This window comes from Apodemus sylvaticus, chromosome 12 (assembly GCF_947179515.1).
Source record: "Apodemus sylvaticus chromosome 12, mApoSyl1.1, whole genome shotgun sequence".
Lineage (NCBI taxonomy): Eukaryota > Metazoa > Chordata > Mammalia > Rodentia > Muridae > Apodemus > Apodemus sylvaticus.
In genome coordinates, this window is record NC_067483.1 from 6,954,232 (window position 1) to 6,976,636 (window position 22,405).

At 36.1% G+C, this 22,405-nt stretch overlaps 1 protein-coding gene across 2 annotated transcripts in view; it reads right to left on the bottom strand.

The window, feature by feature from the left end:
- LOC127697709 (contactin-associated protein like 5-2) overlaps nucleotides 1–22,405 on the bottom strand; it is a 909,987-nt gene that overhangs the window by 6,946 nt on the left and 880,636 nt on the right. For both annotated transcript variants that reach the window (XM_052201021.1, XM_052201020.1), the window contains exon 22: nucleotides 942–1,160. In XM_052201021.1, coding sequence (XP_052056981.1) covers nucleotides 942–1,160 — 219 coding nt within the window. The remainder of the gene's footprint in view (nucleotides 1–941; nucleotides 1,161–22,405) is intronic.

The following is a 22,405-nucleotide window of genomic DNA, read 5'->3' on the forward strand; positions in this document are numbered from 1 at the left end:
TTTCTATTTCTATAATTGTGTTGATACTTGCTCCAAAAATCTAGAGCATAATATTGAAGATGGTATTTTCTAAGTCTCTGTTCTGATATTTTCATGACTTTTAAATGTTCATATTAGTTTTTACTTAAACAATAGTAATGAACAAATACACATACATATATGAGTATATACATGATATGCACTACATGGAACTGCACACTAATGATAATTATTCATCACCTCAAACTAGAATTATATTAAACTTTTTTAGTTAATTTTATTATTAATGTTTTAATTATTAATTTACAATCAGTTAAATATATTACCTAAATTTTGTTAAATTTCATACTTAAATTTATTATTGATTAAAGTAATTGCTATTCTAGAACGCACGAACTTCTATTGTCTATTTCTATTCACCATTGTTTGTGTGATGGTTAGTGTTAAGAGTCAATTTGACAGAATCTAGAATGACCTAGAAGACAGGTCTCTAGAAATGCTTGAGCCTTATCTAGATTTCATAATTGATGTAGGAAGATCTACCCAATTTGATTGGCACCACTCCCTGGATGGGATCCTAGGATAAATGGAAAATGTATAAATGGAAATTTATTTGAGTACTGGCGTGTGTGTGTGTGTGTGTGTGTGTGTGTATGTGCTTGTATTTTTTTCACTCCATGATTATTAGTTTTTTATGTAATAATACATTTCAAATTCCTGCCATTTATGATGGACTGGACACTTGAACTGTGAAACAGAATAAACTTTTACTTTCTTAATTTGTTCTTGTTAGAGTGTTTTGTAAATACAGATATGATCCATAAGAAGCTAGTTAGAATTCATAACCACCTGTAATTATACATGTCGAAGTGCTAAGTGCAGTCAGATAACCCTTTATATCTATAAGACAGCAGAAGTGTTGTTAGTGATGGAAACTCAAGAGAGCACCCCCTAAAAAGTACCTGATGAAGAATAAACATTAGTCACTGCATTCACATCAGAATCCACCATGGAGCCACAGCTGGACTCTGTCAGGGTCCCTTGGACAGTCACAGGTGCAATGCTGGCATGGCGGAGGGCTGCCTTCAGTGGTGCTATATGATTGTATTGGACTGAAGAAAGGCATCCGATGAAACCCAATGTGTTTGCTCTAGCAACTTCTGGATCCAACATAAGAGTCTCTGCAATGAGTAAAATGAATCACAGGTCTTCTTCTTTTTCAAAACAGTTTATGTGATTTTATTGATTATTAACTAACATGGCTGAAACTCTTTCATTGTTCTTTAAATAAAAAAAAACTTCTTACGTATCTCTCTTCTTCTCAACTATACATTTACTGCAGGCTTCAATACATCATCCAACCATATTCACATTCAACATATTCAAAGAACATATTCAAATTGCTAGTGTATTTTTGAGTCTTTATAAGACAAAGAGATGGAATAATTAGGGCTTCACAATAAGATCAAATGAAAATTTCAGAGAAAAGGGCTATGGCAATCTGTTCTTGGAAACAAAATATGTTTTGAGCATTATATTTTTCATTCATGTATTTTATGAATTATAGAAAGAATAATGTAGTTCTATCATACCCTACTAAAACTAGATATTTGAAAGATTGTTTAACTCTGGTTCCATCAGTATTTATCTATGGATACTGGTGATTAACACAATCAAATAACAATACTCATTACAATATTCAATTCATAATGGTAACAAGGGAAAATAGAAAGCAATCAAAGGGATTAGAAATGAAAACAGTTGTCCCAGATATGTATCATGCTTATTATCTCCATGATGCTGTGTAGACTGAATGAGCAAGCATTTGTACCTGCACCTCTTCTTTGCATCACACTGATTGAATCATAACTTGGGAGATGCCTTTTGGTCTATGAACATATGCAAATAGCTAGAGTAGTTTTGAGTCTTTACAAAACATAGAGGCACAATAATTAGTACTTCACAACAAGATCAAATGTTTCATTTTATCAAGACACCTCACACATTTTTTTAAGCGGGACATTTGATCAAATTGCTATGATGCAATTATAACATCTACAGTGCATAATGAACTATATATATTTGGGTTTTTTTAGCATTTTTATTGATATATTTTTTATTTACATTGCAAATGATTTCCCCTTTTCTGGGTCCCCACTCCCTGCAACTCCCATAAGCCCTCTTCCGTCCCCCTATTCTTCCATCCACACCTTCCCACTTCCCTGTTCTGGAATTCCCCTATATTTTTGCACTGAGTCTTTCCAGAATCAGGGGCCACTCCTCCATTCTTTTTGGACATCATTTAATTTGTGGATTATGTCCTGGGTATTCAAAATTTCTAGGCTAATATCCATTTATCAGTGAGTGCATACCATGATTGATCTTTTGAGACTGGGTTACCTCACTTAGTATGATATTCTCCAGCTCCATCCATTTGTCTAAGAATTTCATGAATCCATTGTTTCTAATGGCTGAATAGTACTCCATTGTGTATATATACCACATTTTTTTGTATCCATTCCTCCATTGAAGGACACTTAGGTTCATTCCAGCTTCTGGCTACTACAAATAGGGCTGCTATGAACATAGTGGAGCATGTGTCCTTATTGCATGCTGAAGAATCCTCTGGATATATGCCCAGTAGTGGATAACAGGGTCGTCAGGAAGTGACATGCCCAGTTTTCTGAGGAACCTCCAGACTGATTTCCAAAGTGTTTGCACCATCTTGCAATCCCACCAGCAGTGGAGGACTGTTCCTATTTCTCCACATCCTCACCAACACCTGCTGTCTCCTGAGTTTTTGACCTTAGCCATACTGACTGGCGTGAGGTGAAATCTCAGGGTTGTTTTGATTTGCATTTCCCTAATGATTAATGATATTGAACATTTCTTAAGGTGTTTCTCAGCTCTCCGAAGTTCTTCATGTGAAAATTCTTTGTTTACCTCCATACCCCACTGTTTAATGGTGTTATTTGGTTCTCTGGGTTCTACTTTCTTGAGTTCTTTGTATATATTAGATATTAGCCCTCTGTCGGATTTAGGGTTGGTGAAGATCCTTTCCCAGTCTGTTGGTTGACATTTCATCCTTTTGACTGTGTCCTTTGCCTTACAGAAACTTTGTAGTTTTATGAGGTCCCATTTTTCAATTCTTGATCTTAGAGCATAAGGTATTGGTATTCTGTTCAGGAACTTTTCCCCTGTGCCCATGTCCTCCAGGGTCTTCCCTAGTTTCTTTTCGATTAGTTTCAGTGTGTCAGGTTTTATGTGGAGGTCCTTGATCCATTTGGAGTTGTGCTTGGTACAAGGAGATAAGAATGGATCGATGCACATTCTTCTGCATGCTGACCTCCAATTGAACCAGCACCATTTGTTGAAAAGACTATCTTTTTTCCACTGGATGCTTTCAGCTCCTTTGTCGAAGACCAAGTGACCATAGGTGTGTTGGTTCATTTCTGGGTCTTCAATCCTAATCCATTGATCCACTTGCCTGATATTGTACCAATACCATGCAGTTTTTATCACTATTGCTCTGTAGTAGAGTTTAAAGTCTGGGATATTGAATCCCCCGGAAGTTCTTTTACTCTTGAGAATAGTTTTTAGCTATCCTGGGTTTTTTGTTATTCCAGATGAATTTGAGAATTGCTCTTTCTAGCTCTATGAAGAACTGGGTTGGGATTTTGATGGGGATAGCATTGAATCTGTAGATTGCCTTTGGCAAGTTGGCCATTTTAACTATATTAATCCTTGACTATATAAATCATCCACAATCCATGAGCATGGAAGGTGTTTCCATTTTCTGAGATCTTTGATTTCTTTCTTCAGAGATCTGAAGTTCTTGTCATATAGGTATTTCACTTGTTTGGTTAGAGTCACCCCAGGATACTTTATGCTGTTTGTGGCTATTGTAAAGGGTGTCATTTCCCTAATTTCTTAAGATATAATAGTTTCAACATAACTAGATGGCTTAACTGATTATTTTATTATGGGAAGCCTCTTAGTTTTTGAAAGAGGTGCAGGGACTTTCTTATCAACCAGCATATATGATAACATTAGTTTGATTAATAAATGTTTAAATAGTGCATTCCTTAAACTCTAAGCATACATTTGGCTAGCAGCATTAAGAAAACCATATAAGGACAGTATGGTAGCATGTATTTCTCCTCTAATTCTTAAAAATTCCTATTACTCTCTCTCTCTCTCTCTCTCTCTCTCTCTCTCTCTCTCTCTCTCTCTCTCTCACAATCACACACACACACACACACACTCTCTTTCTCTCATACACACACATGTGTTTGTGCACATGCATGTGTGGTGTGTGTGTGTGTGTGTGTGTGTGTGTGTGTGTGCTTCTGCCTCTGATCATATCATGTGTTTCTATGAGTTCACTTATAAAGGTCAAAGAATGTATCAAATTTTGTGAAGCCAGAATTACTTTTGTGACTACTAGGTATCAAACTGAGGTCTTCTGGAAGAACAGCAAATGCTCTTAAACATTGAGCCATCTCTCTATGCTCATTACATTTTGTTCCCATCTTGCTTTATTCCGTCCAACATCTACATAAGGAAAAAAACATAGCATCTCACTTTTCCTTTCTTTCATTGAAAACCAAAAACAGTCCATATATTTCATTTGTCCAGTATAACACATTGCTGCAAATTTAAATAATTTCAATTATATATTATTTTTATTTCTATAGTTTGGGAATTTAGCAGCATTTTTGGGGCTTAAGAATCAAAGAGTAAGTATGGCCAGGTTGTGGATCCTTTGGAGGAAAGTATGGTTCTTTCCCATGCCCAAGCTCCATTAGCCTTTATTTTATTCCCTAGCTTCTTTGTTTGTGTTCATGATGAACAGTCCTATCTCCTTTTCCTGTATCTTTGTACATAATGAATTCAACATATGATTGTTTTCTTTACTTCCTTATTTTATACCTAATGACCTTTGTGTCTACAATCATTTCATCAAAATCATTTAAAACTATCTGGATTGAGGAGATACCTGAGCCATGAAAATAATTGTCAAATCATGTAAGTAGCCATTGACTGTTAGGAAGTGAAGGGTGAAATTAGTAGTGAATGAAGAACAAATTTACATCTCAGAAACGAAAGTATAAACTGGAGTGACATTCTGGTGCCTACATTTCTAAGCAGTGGAAAGTGATGATTCATTGAAATATGCTTTTAGGATCCAAGTCAGGAAAGCTACTTTTCATTCACAGAGATTGCTAGAAGGAAGCCTGCACTGATCCAAGTATGGTAGCACTATAGAAATGTTCAAAGTCAAAGCTCTTCTAACAAAACTAGGAATATAAAGAAACTGGGAGAAATGTGAGAAAGTGACTTTCTTTCTTTAAAGGAAGGTTGTGCGAAATAGTCTTCTTTCTTCACAATTGCTTATTCTACACACATATTAAGTCTACAGTCAATGAGATGTTTAGAATTGAAATAAATAGAATTGTTATGTATACTTAGAGGTATGTGATAGGGACTGTAGGGTTAAAAATTGTTTATACGGAATGATTATATGAGTTCTATTATTTTTTTTTATGATATGAGTTCTATCTGAAACACCAGAGTGGAAAAAGAGAAACAAATGCCTGCATGTGTTCACACACACACACACACACACACACACACACACACTCACATACACATATACTTATAAAATTAAAATAAATAAATAAGTACTTTGAGGGCTACATGATATATATTTGATACTTACAAAAATGAAATTATCAAACAAAAACAAAGTCAAACAAAACAAAAAATCACAAAAGACAATTTAAAAGATTTTTATCTTTCATTGCATTATAAACTTGTGAGTAACAAAAAATAACTACTTCCAAATAAGTGAAAGGATACAATATTTATCACTACAGAAGATAGTAATGTTTATTTACATTTAAAGGAGTTTATTTCATTTTCAATTTAAATTTTGTATATATATTTATATGTATATATGTGTGTGAGTTTCTATATCCAGATTGATGCACATAAATTCATTTTAATTCTGTTTGGTGTGTGTTTGCATATGCAGATAGGTGCAGCGTCTGCAAGAAGGCAAAAGATGGCATCAGAACACCAGGAGATGTAAAATAATTTTACATAAAATATGTAAAGAATTTCATAATACTAAAACAACTCAAATATTTAAAGAATATTTCATATTTCACATTGAATCTTCATTAATGGTATGATATATATATTTTATTATATTCTGACTCGGATATAGCTAGGAGAAAGTAACTATTTTATGTCATGACCTGGAAAATCCAAATCAAAGGCAACTTCAACAGATAAAAGAGCCTTCTCACAATCATGGAAATCTAAAATAAGCTACCAAAATAAACCAGTTTTATTCTCTGTCCCCAATATTTCTGACTGTACATATCTTCTACTGAATCAAGCAGAACCATGAGGTTTCTTTCCATAGAACATGTACTACTTTTGTGTACACTGGGAAGAATAAAAAAAAAAAAAAAAAGAAAGAAAGAAAACTACATTTCCAATTACCATACTGGAAATAGAGTGAGTTTCTCTCTCTGGATAGTACTTCAAACATTAACAAATAGCACATTCACATTCCTTTCAGGTTCCACCTGAAGCTCTGAAATGCTAATTGGGAGGCAATTGATCCAGCATAGGGAGGAAACTGGATGACCTGAGCAGGTGAATTTTGCTGCTCTCTGTATGATCTCCTTCCATATTTCCAACTTTTAATTTTTTCACTATTATCTATTTGTCACTGTACCTGCCATAAAGATTGGTGAAATAAAAAAAAAAATTACTTCTAAATCTTGACTGGGAGCCCATAAATACATTTTTGCCATTTATTATATTTGTTTACATGTTCTTATAAACATTTAGGTTGCCTAACATAATATATTTACATGTTATAGAGTAGCAAAATGAAGCTATTTAATATCTTCATTATGGTCGGGCAGGTAGTCTATTACACATGCTTGAAGAGCTGTGTGTGGATTACCAAAACTCACATAAAAGAAGCTGTTTTTTTTCAGCCTATGCCTGTAATACTGGAATTTGGGGGATTTATGATGACAGATCCTAGGAGCAACTTTGGTTGAGTTAGAGAGTTTCTCAAAGGGAGGTCATGGATAAATATAGAGGAGAGGAATCACTATCTTTTTCTGTCCTCCCTATGCCCATTTTACTGCACATACACAACATATATGATTATGTTCATATCTCACTCTCCTTTTTTTGTGATTTTAAGAACACCTAAAGCCAGGCAGTGGTGACACATGCCTTTAATCGCAGCATTTGAGAGGCAGAGGTAGATGGATTTCTGAGTTCTAGGCCAATCTGGTCTACAGAATATGTTCCAGGACAGCAGGACAGCCAGGGTTACACAGAGAAACACTGTCTTGAAAAACAAACAAACAAAAAACCAACAAAAAAACAAACAAAAACACACCTTAAATATATTATTTTACTTCTTTCCAAATCAATAGAACATTGCCTTTGTGGATCTATTTACTGATTTGCTTATTTTAGACAAGTTCTTAGTAGATAGTTCAGACCAGTGGGAAATACAATTCCCTTGCCACACTTGCCCAGGTAGCCAAATGAGAAGCATTTTCCAACACAGGTCACTCAGGATATATTCTAATTAACTGCAAACAAATGCATAGAAAACAATTCTGGTTCTTAATCTCTAGTATCAAATTTTTATTTCTGATTAACATCTTCCCATAGTAAATGCATGCTATTAATGATATGGTGTGAGACAAGTGATTATCTTAATTGTTTCTATTACATGCCAAATTCCATTGATTAATTTCAATATCCTGCAGTATATTGAGGAATTGAAATGCTAGAGGTGGTATACTTGTTGGAAGTTTTCACCTTGTTATTGCCATTGAATATATGTTACTCAAATGTTTAATGATTCTGTTGATAAGTTACTAAGGATTGACTTCTTCAATCATTCTAAAGATTCTGTTTTTATTTTTATTAATGGTGTATGTGTGTGTGTGCCTGTGCGTGTGTGTTCTGAATTAATAGCACCATGTTTGAGTATCTGTTCTCAGAGAAAGAGAAAAGAAGGTGTCAGGTTTCTTATATTTGTTGTGAGTCATTAAACCTCAGTGCTTTGGACAGAACTGGAGATCCTTTGGAAGAGCAACAAATTCTTTTTTTTTTATTTGATATATTTTTTTATTTACATTTTAAATGATTTCTCCTTTCTTGGATCCCCCCTCCTCAAAAGTCCCATAAGCCCTCTTCTCTCCCCCTGTTCCCCAATACATCCCTTTCCACTTCCCTGTCCTGGTATTCCCCTACACTGCTGCACTGAGCCTATACAGGACCAGGGCACTCTCCTTCCTTCTTCTTGGGCTTCATTTGATATGTGAATTGTGCCTTGTGTATTCCAAGCCTCTAGGCTAATATCCACTTATCAGTGAGTGTATACCATGAGTGTTCTTTTGTGATTGGGTTACCTCATTTTGGATGATATTCTCCAGTTTGATCCATTTGTCTAAGAAATTCATTGTTTTTAATGGCTGAATAGTATTCGATTGTGTATATATACCACATTTTCTGTATCCATTCCTCTATTGAGGGGCATCTGGGTTTTTTCCTTCTTCTGGCTATTATAAATAGGGCTGCAATGAACATAGTGAGGTCCGCCGGTAGTATCATCCCCAGTATTCTGAGGAAACGCCAGACTGATTTCCAGAGTGGTTTTCCCAGCACACAACACCACCAGCAGTGGAAGTGTTTTCCTTTTTCTCCACATCCTCACCAGCACTTGTTTTCTCCTGAGTTTTTGATCTTAGCCATTCTGACTGGTGTGAGGTGAAATCTCAGGGTTGTTTTGATTTGCATTTCCATAATGACTAAGGATGTTGAACATTTCTCTAGGTGCTTCTCAGTCATTTGATATTTTTCAAGTGAAAATTCTTTGTTTAGCCCTGTACCCCATTTTTAATAGGATTATTTGGCTCTCTGCAGTAGAGCAACAAATTCTAAGCACTGAATGTTCTCTCCAGATCCTTCTTTGGGAATTCCTGAATTTCCACATTAATTTATAAATATTGATTTATAAATTAATTTTCAGATTTGAAAAGCTAAAGAAAGAAGTTTGAAGCTAATCTTAGTTTGAATTCTCAATAGTCAGGTTGCAAGTTTTGACATGGACAGAGGAATATCTGTAATCCAGGAGAACAATTTAAGCAGGTTTAGTGGACTGTGTTATTATTATTTTAAAAGTACAAAAAGAAGTCAGAAATGCACTCAAACAGATTATGTTCTGGAATGTAACATGATGTTTGTCATATGTTAAAAGTCATTCATAATATTTGAATCCCTTAAATGTCATAAAAACAAGCCAATCAGGGCCATGTGACACTGGCTGGTAAAAGTAAAGTTTTGTACCAGGTTAAGATATAAATAAGGGGGACTGTTATAAATGAAGATGTGAGCAGAGAGTCAAAGCAAATTGGTTTACCTCTAAAGATCACTTGAACTATAACAAAAGTTAATGAGAAAAATGTTCAGCATTCGGACTGGGGAAATATCTCTGGCCCATCTGATTTCAAAACCCCAGTATGTACATAAACACTAGACATGGGTATGGACAGCTATAATTCCACCAGTAGAATAGGGGTATGACAGAGATGGAGAAAGGAAAATTCCTGGGACTTACTTGCTGAAAGCTCACTAGAGATTATTTGAGAGACCCTGTCCCAAGGAAATAAGTTGTAGAAAGTTGCAGAGAAGTGTGTTCAGACAAGCACTGGTCTCTGCCTGTTTCCCATCTCTCTAACAAGTAATGATTTCAGATAGTACATCTTACAGGAAAAAGAAATGAATGGCTGTGGAACAAGAGAAAGGAATGCTGGCATATATATCTAGGGCAGGAGGTGGCATACAATATGTAAAATTCTCTGGAAAAATTCATGATCCCTGTTTCAAAAATTTTGTGCAAGCAGAGGGCTACTATGTAAAGCTTTGGGTGCTTAGGCCTTCCACTGAAGCCAAGAAACCTCCCAGTGATCATCCTCAATAAAAGATGTTTTCTTCTTCCCCACATGAAGATGGGGAGTAGTGTGCTGTAGGGATATGAGGGGAATTTTAGAACTTAAGTGTGCGGATATAATCATATTTCATTATATACATATATGAAATTCACTAGGTTAGATAAATGTATAGAACAACAATTAAGTTCCCTCTTAGCTATGATAAAATGTATGAATAGTAAAAATAATGCTATGTAACAAAACCTTCATGAAAACTAAAAATTAGGAAAACCATTTACAGATTTTTAAAATAAATGATTAGGTAAGTATAGTATATATCGCCCATAACTCATATTTTCAGAATCACTAGTATGCTACAGCTCTTTCATATCTGAAACACTTCTTTCCTGGAAGAGGATCCTTGAGACTCAATACATAAATAAAGCTCATAAAGCTCAGGAGGAAAAATAGCCCAAGTTTCTAGGAAACTCCTGAAACTTACAAGATTGCCAAGATAACAATCAACAAAGCAAGGGGACTTTTCAACATGGTACACTCCCTGAAATTTCTGCTGAGAGCTTTAGGGGTTCAGGTTTCATTAGTCGTCATTCAGGATGTGGTAAGATTCTCAGTGACTCAGGTGCCTTTAGTCTTCATGCTACTATCTGGTGTGAACAGTTCATTGCATCTAGCAGAAAATCACACAACTTAAGAAAGTTTCCTTGAAATGGATGTATTTGAGATAATATGGTTATTTTTGTGTTTTCAGTTGCTATGATAAACACAATGACCAAATGCAACTTGGAACAGAAAGAGTTTAATTGGCTTACTTTTCAAAGTCACAATCTGTCATGGAGGGAACCTGAGAGAGGACCTCAAGTCAAAAACTATGAAGGAAGTATACTGAACATTTCACATTTTCCCTGGATTTCTATCTTACTGTCAGCTAACTTTGTAATAGAGCCCCAAAGTACCTATCTAGTAATGTTGTCATCCAAAGTGGACTGGACTCACCTGCATCATTTATCAGTCAAGATAACATCTTTTAATTAGGTACACAAGGCAAACTGATTATAGCAATCTTCCAAGTGAGACACTCCCAGATGACTCTGAACTGTCAAGTTGAATACTGATACTAAAAACTAGGGCATCATTTAAAACATGAAATAAAATGTTAGAATTTTTTAAGAAACAAAGCAAAGCATAAACAAGAAAGAAAGAAAGAACATATAAGGAAGAATCAAAAAGGCAAGAGATAATTTTGAAGAGGTAGGTATGAGGAATATGAAAATGACATTCTTTGTCTCTCAAGCCACATTTTTTATACCCATCCATTGCACCGATTTTATTTCACCAGAATGCCACCCACTTTCTTTTTGTAAGAAGAGTATCTTGCTCAGTTCTCTTCTCTCAACTAGAACCCAACTCTCCATATGAAGACTGAGAGTTTCCTTAACCCTCATAAAAAGAAATAATGGGGAAAAAAACAAAACCAAAAGAACACTTCCTAATATTAATGGAATGTAGCCTTATGACAAAATAGATATAGGTATATCTAAAATGCTTTCAATCTGGCCAATTAAAAACATGGACTTTTAATTTTACCTTCAAACTAATGACATGTCACCTGGAACTTAACTTTATGAAAGTAGTTATGTTCCTTCTACAACTGCATTGGTTTCTTTGGAACTCTTTCAAAACTGAGAATAGAACATTTGCTTCCAATATCCTTAACCTTCTGTGACCTAAAGTTAAATGACCACTGTATTTGGAATTTAGGAAATCATGCATGTATGATTGACAAATGACACTATCTGCTCACTTTATAATGATTTGAAATACTTTACAAGGAAGGAAGGATGCATAGATTCTTTAGGTGCTTGCAAGGAGGGTTTTTTTCACAGAAGACATGCCAGATGTCTTCTTCTATGGGGCAGGTTGAATGCCCTATTATCAGAAATCAAGAAGGCTGCTTCTTTATGGGTGAACTTTCTGTCCCCAATTCATGATTTTTGTATGCCTCTAATGTCCCCTTTCCCCCCCAATACCTACATACACACACACACACACACACACACACATACACACACACACACACACACACACAGACAGACACACACACACAAACACATGTATGTGTGCATGTATGTATGTATATGTATATATGAATGTGTGCCTATGCATATGTCTATGTTTAATGGTTCATGTCTTATGTACTATTATATTCAATAATTTCTATGAAGTAATTATGGAATTTCTTTTAAAATACCATCGTTGGTCATAGAAATTAGTAAATAAATACTTTAGGTGTTCAAAGTATTCAGTTTTGCATAGTGCCTAGACCATAGTAGGCCTTACATAATAAGTCTTATAGACTTAAAATTTTTTATTAAAATTATATATATATAGACTGGTGTACTCATAGACAAATGTTATGTAAGTAGACAAATAGATGATAGATGGTAGATAGATAGGTAGATTGGATATAAAAAAGGCAAACAGGAAAAAAAACAGAAGTTAGGTAGAAATTTTCTACAACCAAGTTTTAGAATATGAGTGACTAAACATGGGCTTGACAATGACAGACATAGACATGCAGAATTAGATGGGGTTAAGCCCAAAATTCTATCACATCACACATTGAACTACAGGGAACGAAGAAATGCTGAGACCATGAGAAACACACTTTCTCAAGGAAGAACGCATCAATTGGTTATCCAAAACCAAAATCAACAGGTAAGCTCTGAAAATCCATATAAGTAACATTGTACAGATTGAGTCAAGTGTATTTATGTATCTAAAAATATATATTAGTACATGTAAAACAACAACTAATAAAAAACAGGGCTATAAATAAAAAAAACTGCAAAATGGATTATATTAAGGTTTTAGTGGGAGGAAAGGGAAGGACAATATTAGGTAATTATAATTTAAAAATGTAAAAGGTATCATTTGAGCATCCATTACTTCAGCTTAACAATTCACTGCCTGAATAATTGAGCACATGTTAATTGGTTGCCTGGCAACAACCATCATAGAATGTCACCTCCATGAATACAAGACAGTGATTGCTGAATTGCAATGAAGTTAGCAACATGACTAAATTTTAAATTTCTTTATATCACACCCTCAGGATATATTCTTTTAAGCATATTTTTCCACAGAGAAATTGATGTTGAAGGTTTATGCTAATATTTAAATGTGGCTGTAGAATCCATTCCTTTGGATTGAAGATACAAAGGGATTTCTGCCTCCCAAGGCATTTTTTTTATTGATTTAACATAGAGTCAGAGCTAAGTGAGGGCCATGAACTCATTTACTCCCATTTCTGACTTTTTAAAAGCATATGAATAAAATTAGAGCATTGCATGTCCCAGTAGCAGTTCTTTGAACAAGTGGAAAAGAGCTGCACTAACTATCCTGAACAGGGACTTCACCAACCAATGTACAAAATTTAAACAGTGATTGATTCTTTCACATAGCAATGTGCCTACATTAATGGAAAGCTCTGAACACAGGACTTCAGGATGGTCCCTCAAAAGCCATCCAAGTCTTAGACTTGACTGTAGTGACCTTATAGTTCCAGACACCACATGAATGAAATAGAGCAATAAAAGAAGATTTGGGAAAAATCATTAAATCCGTAAGGAATTGCCACCCAAGTAGTAGACCTTGTATCAAAGAACTATCAAAGTAGCTGAGTTGAATAGGATGCCTCTGTCAGCAACTGAGAGGTGGAGACAATAGGGTAAATGGGACTTGATCACCTGAAAGTCTAGACAATCAGTGAACTCCAGGTCCACTAAGAGAATCTATCTCAGAAAATGAAAAAGAAAGATCAACATCTACCACCTTTCTGGCTTCTACATGTAGGAACACACACATACATGTATATATGTACTTGCAAAGGTTCACATAAAGTAGTTCATCCCACATATCAATTAAAACCTGGGAGATTGTAACTTATTCTCAGCGTCTATACATATTTCCTCTATCTACCTAGATTGAACCACTTTTCTAAGTTCATCCAGGCCATTGAAAATGAGACATTTTGATTTCTACCCACAAAGCCTACACAGAGAGATAGCTTTCCATGTAGGAGTTCTGACATATCCAGGATCACATGTGAGGCACCAACCCCCGCCCCAATAACTGGCCTAACTGAGCCATAAGCACATGGGTACAGAGGAATTGCTGCCCAGCCAGGAACACACATATCTTCCAATTTGAACCTAAACTTGTGAGGAGAGACTCTGCTCTAGACCCCTACCCACTCAGCCCATACCCTGAGGTATCTTGACCTCCAGGAGTTCTGTCAAATCCAGATTTACAGTTGAGTCCTCAACCCTAATACCTGGCCTAACTGGGATGCCCCAGGACACAGGGAACACAGGAATTCCTGCCTAGCCAGAGGATTTTTTCTGGTTTGCACCTGTGCACAGGATTGGAGCATGTGCTCCAGGCTTCTGCAACCCACCCACTCACAGAGATATCTTGATCCCCACGAGGTCTGACATACTCTGGATCACAGACTCACAGAAAGTTTAGACTTCAGTCAGGGACAGCAAAACAGCTTAACACCCTAGATAACTAGATGACAAGAGCCAAGAGCAGCAGAAACCAATGATAACTGGCAATGTCAGAACCCAGTTTTCCCACCACAACAACCCTGGAACACCTGAGAAAGCATGATTCAAATCTAAAATCCCGTATCTTGAAGATGATCAAGGATGTTAAGAAGAACATAAATAACTCCCTTAAAGAAATACAGGAGAACACGGGTAATTAGATAGACGCCCTTAAAGAAGAAACACATAAATCCCTTAAAGAAATTCAGGAAATCAAAACCAATCAGATAAAAGAATTGAAAAATCCATTCAGGATCTAAAAATGTAAATAGAATCCATAAAGAAATCACAACCTTACGGATTTAATGATTTTTCCCAAATCTTCTTTTGTTGCTCTATTTCATTCATGTGGTGCCTGGAACTATAAGGTCACTATAGTCAAGTCTAAGACTTGGATGGCTTTAGAGGGACCATCCTGAAGTCCTGTGTTCAGAGCTTTCCATTAATGTAGGCACATTGCTATGTGAAAGAATCAATCACTGTTTAAATTTTGTACATTGGTTGGTGAAGTCCCTGTTCAGGATAGTTAGTGCAGCTCATTTCTACTTGTTCAAAGAACTGCTAGTGGGACATGCAATGCTCTAATTTTATTCATATGCTTTTAAAAAGTCAGAAATGGGAGTAAATGAGTTCATGGCCCTCACTTAGCTCTGACTCTATGTTAAATCAATAAAAAAAATTTCCAACCCTGGAAATAGAAAATCTAGGAAAAAGATCAGGAGTAATAGATGCAAGCATCACCTACAGAAAGCAAGAGATTGAAGAAAGAATCTCAGGCTCAGAACCTAGCATAGAAGACATTGACACAATAGTCAAAGAAAAGCAAATTGATCCTAACTCAAAAACTCAAGAATGTCAGGACACAATGAAAAGAACAAACCTATCAGTAGTAGTTATAGAAGAGAGTGAAGATTCCCAACTCAAAGGGCCAGCAAACATTTTCAAAAAAAATATCGATGAAAACTTCCAAAATCTAAAGAAAGAGATGCCCATAAACATACAAGAAGCATACAAAACACCAAACATATTGGATCAAAAAATAATTTCCAGCCATCACATAATATTCAAAGCACCAAGTGCACAGAACAAAGAGAGAATATTGAAAGAGGAAAGGGGAAAATGTCAACTAACAAATTAAAGCTCACCTATTGGAATTACACCAGACTTCTCAACAGAGACTATAAAAGCCAGAGGATCTTGGGCAGATCTCACACATCCATTAAGAGAAACAAAAATGCCAGCCCATTCTACAACAAAACTTTCAATTACATTTCAAATGAATAAAAAAAAAAAGGAAAAAAAAATTAAAAAACAAAAACAACAACAAAAAAAACCTTTCAATTACTATAGTTAGAGAAGCCAATATATTCTATGACAGAACCAAATTTAAACATCATCTTTCTACTAATCCAGCCCTACCAAGGATAATAGAAGGGAAACTCCCAACACATGAAGGGAAATAGCAACCAATAAATAACCAAAAACTAATCTCACACAAAATCCAAAAGAAGAAAAACAATCATAATTCTACCTCTAACCAAAAAACAAAAACAAGCAAACAAACAAAAACAGGAGACAACAATTATTGGTCCTTAATAACTCTCAAAATGAGTGGACTCAATTCCCCAATAAAAACGGGTAGATTGACAAACTAGATATGTAAACAGGATCTAGTATATTGTTGCATATTGGAAACACCTCCAAAAATTTCCCATGGCTGGAGAGACAGATCTGCAGATAAGAGCACTGACTGCTCTGCTGAAGGTCCTGAGTTCAAATCCCAGCAACCACTTGGTGGCTCACAGCCATCTGTAGTGAGATCTGGTGGTCCCCTTCTAGTGGTGTCTGAAGGCAGCTATAGTGTACTCATATTGTAATAAATAATAAATACATCTTTAAAAAAAAGCTGGGCAGTGACGGTGCATGCCTCTAATCCCAGCACTCTGGGAGGCAGAGGCAGGTGGATTGCTGAGTTCAAGGCCATGCTGGTCTACAGAGTGAGTTCTAGGACAGCCAGGGCTATACAGATAAACCCTGTTTCAAAAAAAAAAAAAAATCAAATAAAATTTTTTTTTCCAAGAAAATGGCCCAAAGAAACAAGCTAGAGTAGCCATCCTAATACCCAATAAAATAGACTTTTATCCAAAATTATCAAAAAAAAAAAAAAAAAGACAAGAAAGGACACTACATGCACATCAAAGAAGAAATCTACCAAGATAAACTCTCAATTCGGAACACCTATACCTCAAATACAAGGGCACACACATTTGTATAAGAGCATTACTGAAGCACAAAGCACACATTGAACTTCATACAATAATAGTAGAAGACATCAAATCCCCATTCTCACAAATGGACAGATTATGGAAATAGGAACTAAAGTGAGACACAGTGAAACTAACAGAATTTATTAACCAAATAGGTTTAACACATATCTATACACACACACACATCTTCTTCTCAGCACTTCATGGTACCTTTTCCAAAGTTGATAATATTATTGGAAACAAAACAAGTCTCAGTAGATACAGGGATATTGAATGAATCCCATGGAGTCTATTGGACCATGATGGACTAAGCCTGGTCTTCAATAACAATAACAACAACAGAAAGCCCACATACACATTGAAGTTGAAAAGCTATCTACCCAGTGATATTATGGTCATAGATGAAATAAAGAAATGAAAGTCTTTTTAGAATTTAACCAAAATGAAGGCATGACATACCAAAACTTATGGGAAACAAGGAAAGCTATGCTAAGAGGAAAAATCATAGCTCTGAGAGCCTTCATGAAGAAATTGGAGAGATCATGCATTAGCAGCTTAATAGCACATCTGAATGCTCTACAACATAAAGAAGCAAACATACCCAAGTGTGATAGATGGCAGGAAATAATCAAATACAGGACTGAAATTAACTAAGTAGAAACAAAGATAACTGCACACACACACACACACACACACAAAAAAATCAGCAAAACTAGGAGCTTGTTCTTTGAAAAAATTGATAGATAGATATTGTGGATAGCACTGGGCTGGTATTTTGATGATAATTACACTCCACGGAGGGGCTGCAAATGAGGAGTTGCCTTGTGAAACTTCTCCCACTTTAACATTTCAAATAAAGGCTTTAGTCAATGACTTGGTAGGAGGAAGGAGGAGGAGCTGAGAGTTTTGGGGAGGAGAAAAGGATAGAGGGGGTAGGGGAGGGGGAAGGGGAAGAACTACAGAGGATCAATGGAGAGGCTGCAGAGAGAGAAGCTCATGGCCTGGAGAAATCACAAGTTATATGGGATAATACAGATGGGAATAGAGTAGTGTAGTGAAAGATATGCCCAACCTAGGCGTACAGCTTGTATTGTTACTGACTGAGTTGAGATTTCTTTTTTTATTTTTTTTATGTTTTTTTTTAATTTTTTTTATTCAATATAATTTATTTACATTTCAAATGATTTCCCCTTTTCTAGCCCCCCACTCCCCGAAAGTCCCGTAGGCCCCCTTCTCTTCCCCTGTCCTCCCACCCACCCCTTCCCTCTACCCAGTTCTAGTTTTGCGAATACTGCTTCACTGAGTCTTTCCAGAACCAGGTGCCACTCCTCCTTTCTTCTTGTACCTCATTTGATGTGTGGATTATGTTTTGGGTATTCCAGTTTTCTAGGTCAATAACCACTTTTTAGTGAGTGCATAATCGGGTAGGAAAAATATAGCAACAGATAAATATACCCTTAGCGAAACTCACTAGAGGGCATAGAGACTATATCTAAATTAACCAAATTAGAAATGAGAAAGTAAGAAAAAAAACAACAGAATCTGAGGGAATTTAAAGAAATCATCAGCTTCTACTATAAAAACCTATACTCAACAAAACTGGAAAATCTAAATGAAGTGGGTGATTTTCTAGACAGTTACCAGGTGCCAAAGTTAAATCAGGATCCAGAAAGAAGATCCAGAAATGAACCACACACCTATGGCCACTTGATCCTTGACAAAGTGGCTGAAAAGATCCAATGGAAAAAAGATAGCCTTTTCAACAAATGGTGCTGGTTCAACTGGAGGTCAGCATGCAGAAGAATGCAAATTGATTCATCCTTGTCACCTTGTACTAAGCTCAACTCCAAATGGATCAAGGACCTACACATAAAGCCAAACACTCTGAAGCTAATAGACAAGAAATTGGGGAAGACCCTTGAGAACATCTGTACAGGAAGAAAGTTTCTGAACAGATCACCATTGGCGTATGCTCTAAGATCAAGAATTGACAAATGGGCCCTCATAAAATTACAAAGTTTCTGTAAGGCAAAGGACACCATCAAAAGGAGAAATCGGCAACCAACAAATTGGGAAAAGATCTTCACCAACCCTACATCAGATAGAGGGCTAATATCTAATATATACAAAGAACTCAAGAAGTTAGACCCCAGAAAACCAAATAACCCTATTAAAAATGGGGTACAGAGTTAAACAAAGAATTCTCACCTGAAGAACTTTGGATGGCAGAGAAGCATCTTAAAAAAAAATGCTCATTTTCATTAGTCATTAGGGAAATGCAAATCAAAACAACCCTGAGATTTCACCTTACACCAGTCAGAATAGCTAAGATTAAAAATTCAGGAGACAGCAAGTGTTGGCAAGGATGTGGAGAAAGAGGAACACTCCTCCACTGCTGGTGGGGTTGCAAATTGGTACAACCACTCTGGAAATCAGTTTGGCAGTTCCTCAGAAAACTGGGCACATCACTTCCGGAAGATCCTGCTATACCACTCCTGGGCATATAGCCAGAGGATTCCCCAGCATATAATAAGGATACATGCTCTACTATGTTCATAGCAGCCCTATTAATAATAGCCAGAAGCTGGAAAGAACCCAGGTATCCCTCAACAGAAGAATGGCTGCAAAAAATGTGGTATATATACACAATGGAATACTATTCAGCCATTAGAAACAATGAATTCAACAAATTCTTAGACAAATGGATGGAGCTGGAGAGCATCATACTAAGTGCAGTAAACCAGTCTCAAAAGATTAATCATGGTATGCAATCACTAATAAGTGGATGTTAATCTAGAAAACTGGAATACCCAAAACATAATCCACACATCAAATGAGGTACAAGAAGAACAGAGGAATGGCCCCTTGTTCTGGAAAGACTCAGTGTAGCAGTATAGGGCAAAACCAGAACAGGGAAGTGGGAAGGGGTGAGTGGGAGAAGAGGGGGAGGGAAGGGGGCATATGGGAATTTCAGGGAGTGGGGGCCAGAAAAGGGAAATCATTTGAAATATAAATAAAAAATATATTGAATAAAAAAATAAAAAGATAAACCAATTTAACAGTCCCATAACACCTAAAATAAATAAATAAATAAATAATAAAGTCTACCAAGCCAAAAAATGCCCAGAACTAGATGAATTTAGTGCAGAATTCTATCAGACTTTCAAAGAAGACCTAAAATTAATACCTTTCAAAGTGTTCCACAAAATAAAAATGTGAAGAAGCACTACCCATTTTGATCTATGAAACCACAGTTACACTGAAAATAAAACAACAAAATGACCCACCAAAAAGAGAACATCAGGCCAATATCCCTTATGAATAATGATGCAAAAATACTTAATAACATTCTCACAAACAAATCATTCACTATGATTAAATAGGTTTCATCTAGGGGATGCAGGGATTGTCCAATGTGCAGAAATCTAAGTAATCCACAAGGCAAATAAACTAAAACAAAACAAAACATAAGCCACATGATTAAGTCATATGATGCTGAAAATGTATTTGAGAAAATATAGTACCCATTTGTTTTAAAAGTCTTGGAAAGATCAGTAATTCCAGGTTCATACCTAAACATAATAAAAGAATAATACTGCAAATCAGTAACCAATATCAAACTAAATTGAGAGAAACTTGAACCAATCTCACTAAATTCAGGGGTCAGACAAGACTTGCCACTCTCTTACTCTCTATTCTATAAAGTAGTTGAAGTTCTAGCCAGAACAATTAGACTACCAAAGGAAGTCAAAGGGGTGCAAAATGTAAAGGAAGAAGATAAAATAGCACTATTTGCAGAATATATGATAGTATAAATGAGTGACTCCAAATATTCTACCTCTGAGCTACCACAGTTGATAAACAACTTTAGCAAAGAAGCTGGATATAAAATTGACTCAAAGAAATCAATAGCCTTCTTCTATTCTAAAAATAAATGGGCTGAGAAAGAAATTAGGGAAATGACATCATTCACCATAGTCACAAATAATACAAAATATCTTGGTGTGACTCTAACCAATAAAATTAAAGCTCTGTATTACAAGAACAGAACCATACAAATAATTCTTAACTTAGAAAAAGTGAATGGCTGGGAAGAACCTAAAGAAATGCTCAATATCCTAAATCATCAGGTAAATGCAAATCAAAACAACCCTGAGATTCCACCTCACACAAGTCAGAAAGACTAAGATCAAAATCTCAGCTGACAGTGTAAGAAAGAAGAAAACTACTCCATTATTGGTGGTATTGTAAGATGGTACAAACACTCTATCTGTTTTATGGCAGTTCCACAAAAAAGTGGACATAGTACTACTTGTAGACTCAGCTATACCACTCCTTGGCATTGACCCAAAAGATGCTCCAACATGTAAAAAGAAGACATCCTCCACTATGTTCATAGCAGCCTTATTTATCATGTCTAGAAGCTTGAAAGCACCCAGAAGACTTTCAATAAACGTATGGATACAGAAAATGTGGTACATTTACACAATGGAGTACTATTCAGATATTAAAAATAATGAATTCCTCAAATTCTAAGGAAAATGGGTGCAATTACAACATATCATCCTGAGTGAGGTAACCCAGTCACAAAAGGAAATGCATGGTGTGTACTTACTGATAAGTGGATATTAGCCCAAATGCTCAAAATATCCAAGATACAACTCACAGACCATATAAAGCTCAGGTGAAAGGAATATTAAAGTGTGGATGCTTCAGTCTTTTTTAGAAGGGGGAGCAATATCCAAGGGAGGTAATAAAGAGACAAAGCCTGGAGCAGAGACTAAACGAAAGGCTATCCAGAAACTGCCCCACCTTGGGATCCATCCCATATACAGACATCAAACAGAAACTATTGTAGATGCCAAGTAGTGCTTGATGACAGGAGGCTGATATACTTGTTTCCTGAGAGGCTCTGCCAGAACCTGAAAATACTGAGGTAGATGCTCACAACCATCCATTTGTCTGAGTGAAAGGTTCCCAATGGAGGAGTTAGATAAAGGACTGAAGGAGCTGAAGTGGCTTGCAACCCTTCAGCTTCAGAAAAACAATATCAACCACCCAGACCCACCATTGCTCTCAGCTACTAAACCAGCAACCAAAAAGTAATCATGGAGAGACCCATGGCTCCAGCCACATATGTAGCAGAGGATGGCCTTGTCAGACATTAATAGCAAGAGAGGCCCTTGGTCCAAAGAAGGCTTGATGCACTAGTGTAGGGGAATACCATGGCAGGGAGGCAGGCATGGGATTTTGGGAGCACCCTCATAGACACAGGGGAAAGAAGGATGTGAGAGGCTGTTTCTGGAGCAGAAACCAGGAAAGGTGATAACATTTGAAATGTAAATAAATGAAATATCCAATAATAAGATAATATAGTCTCACAATAAATCTTAGAACATTTATGAATGAATAAAAAAGAACTCCAGTTCTCTAAAGAAAGAAATCAGAGACAACTACAGCAGATGGAAATATCTACTATGCTCATGGATTGGCAAAAATGACATTGTAAAAATCGTCATCTTATGGCAGGCAATCTACAGATTCAACA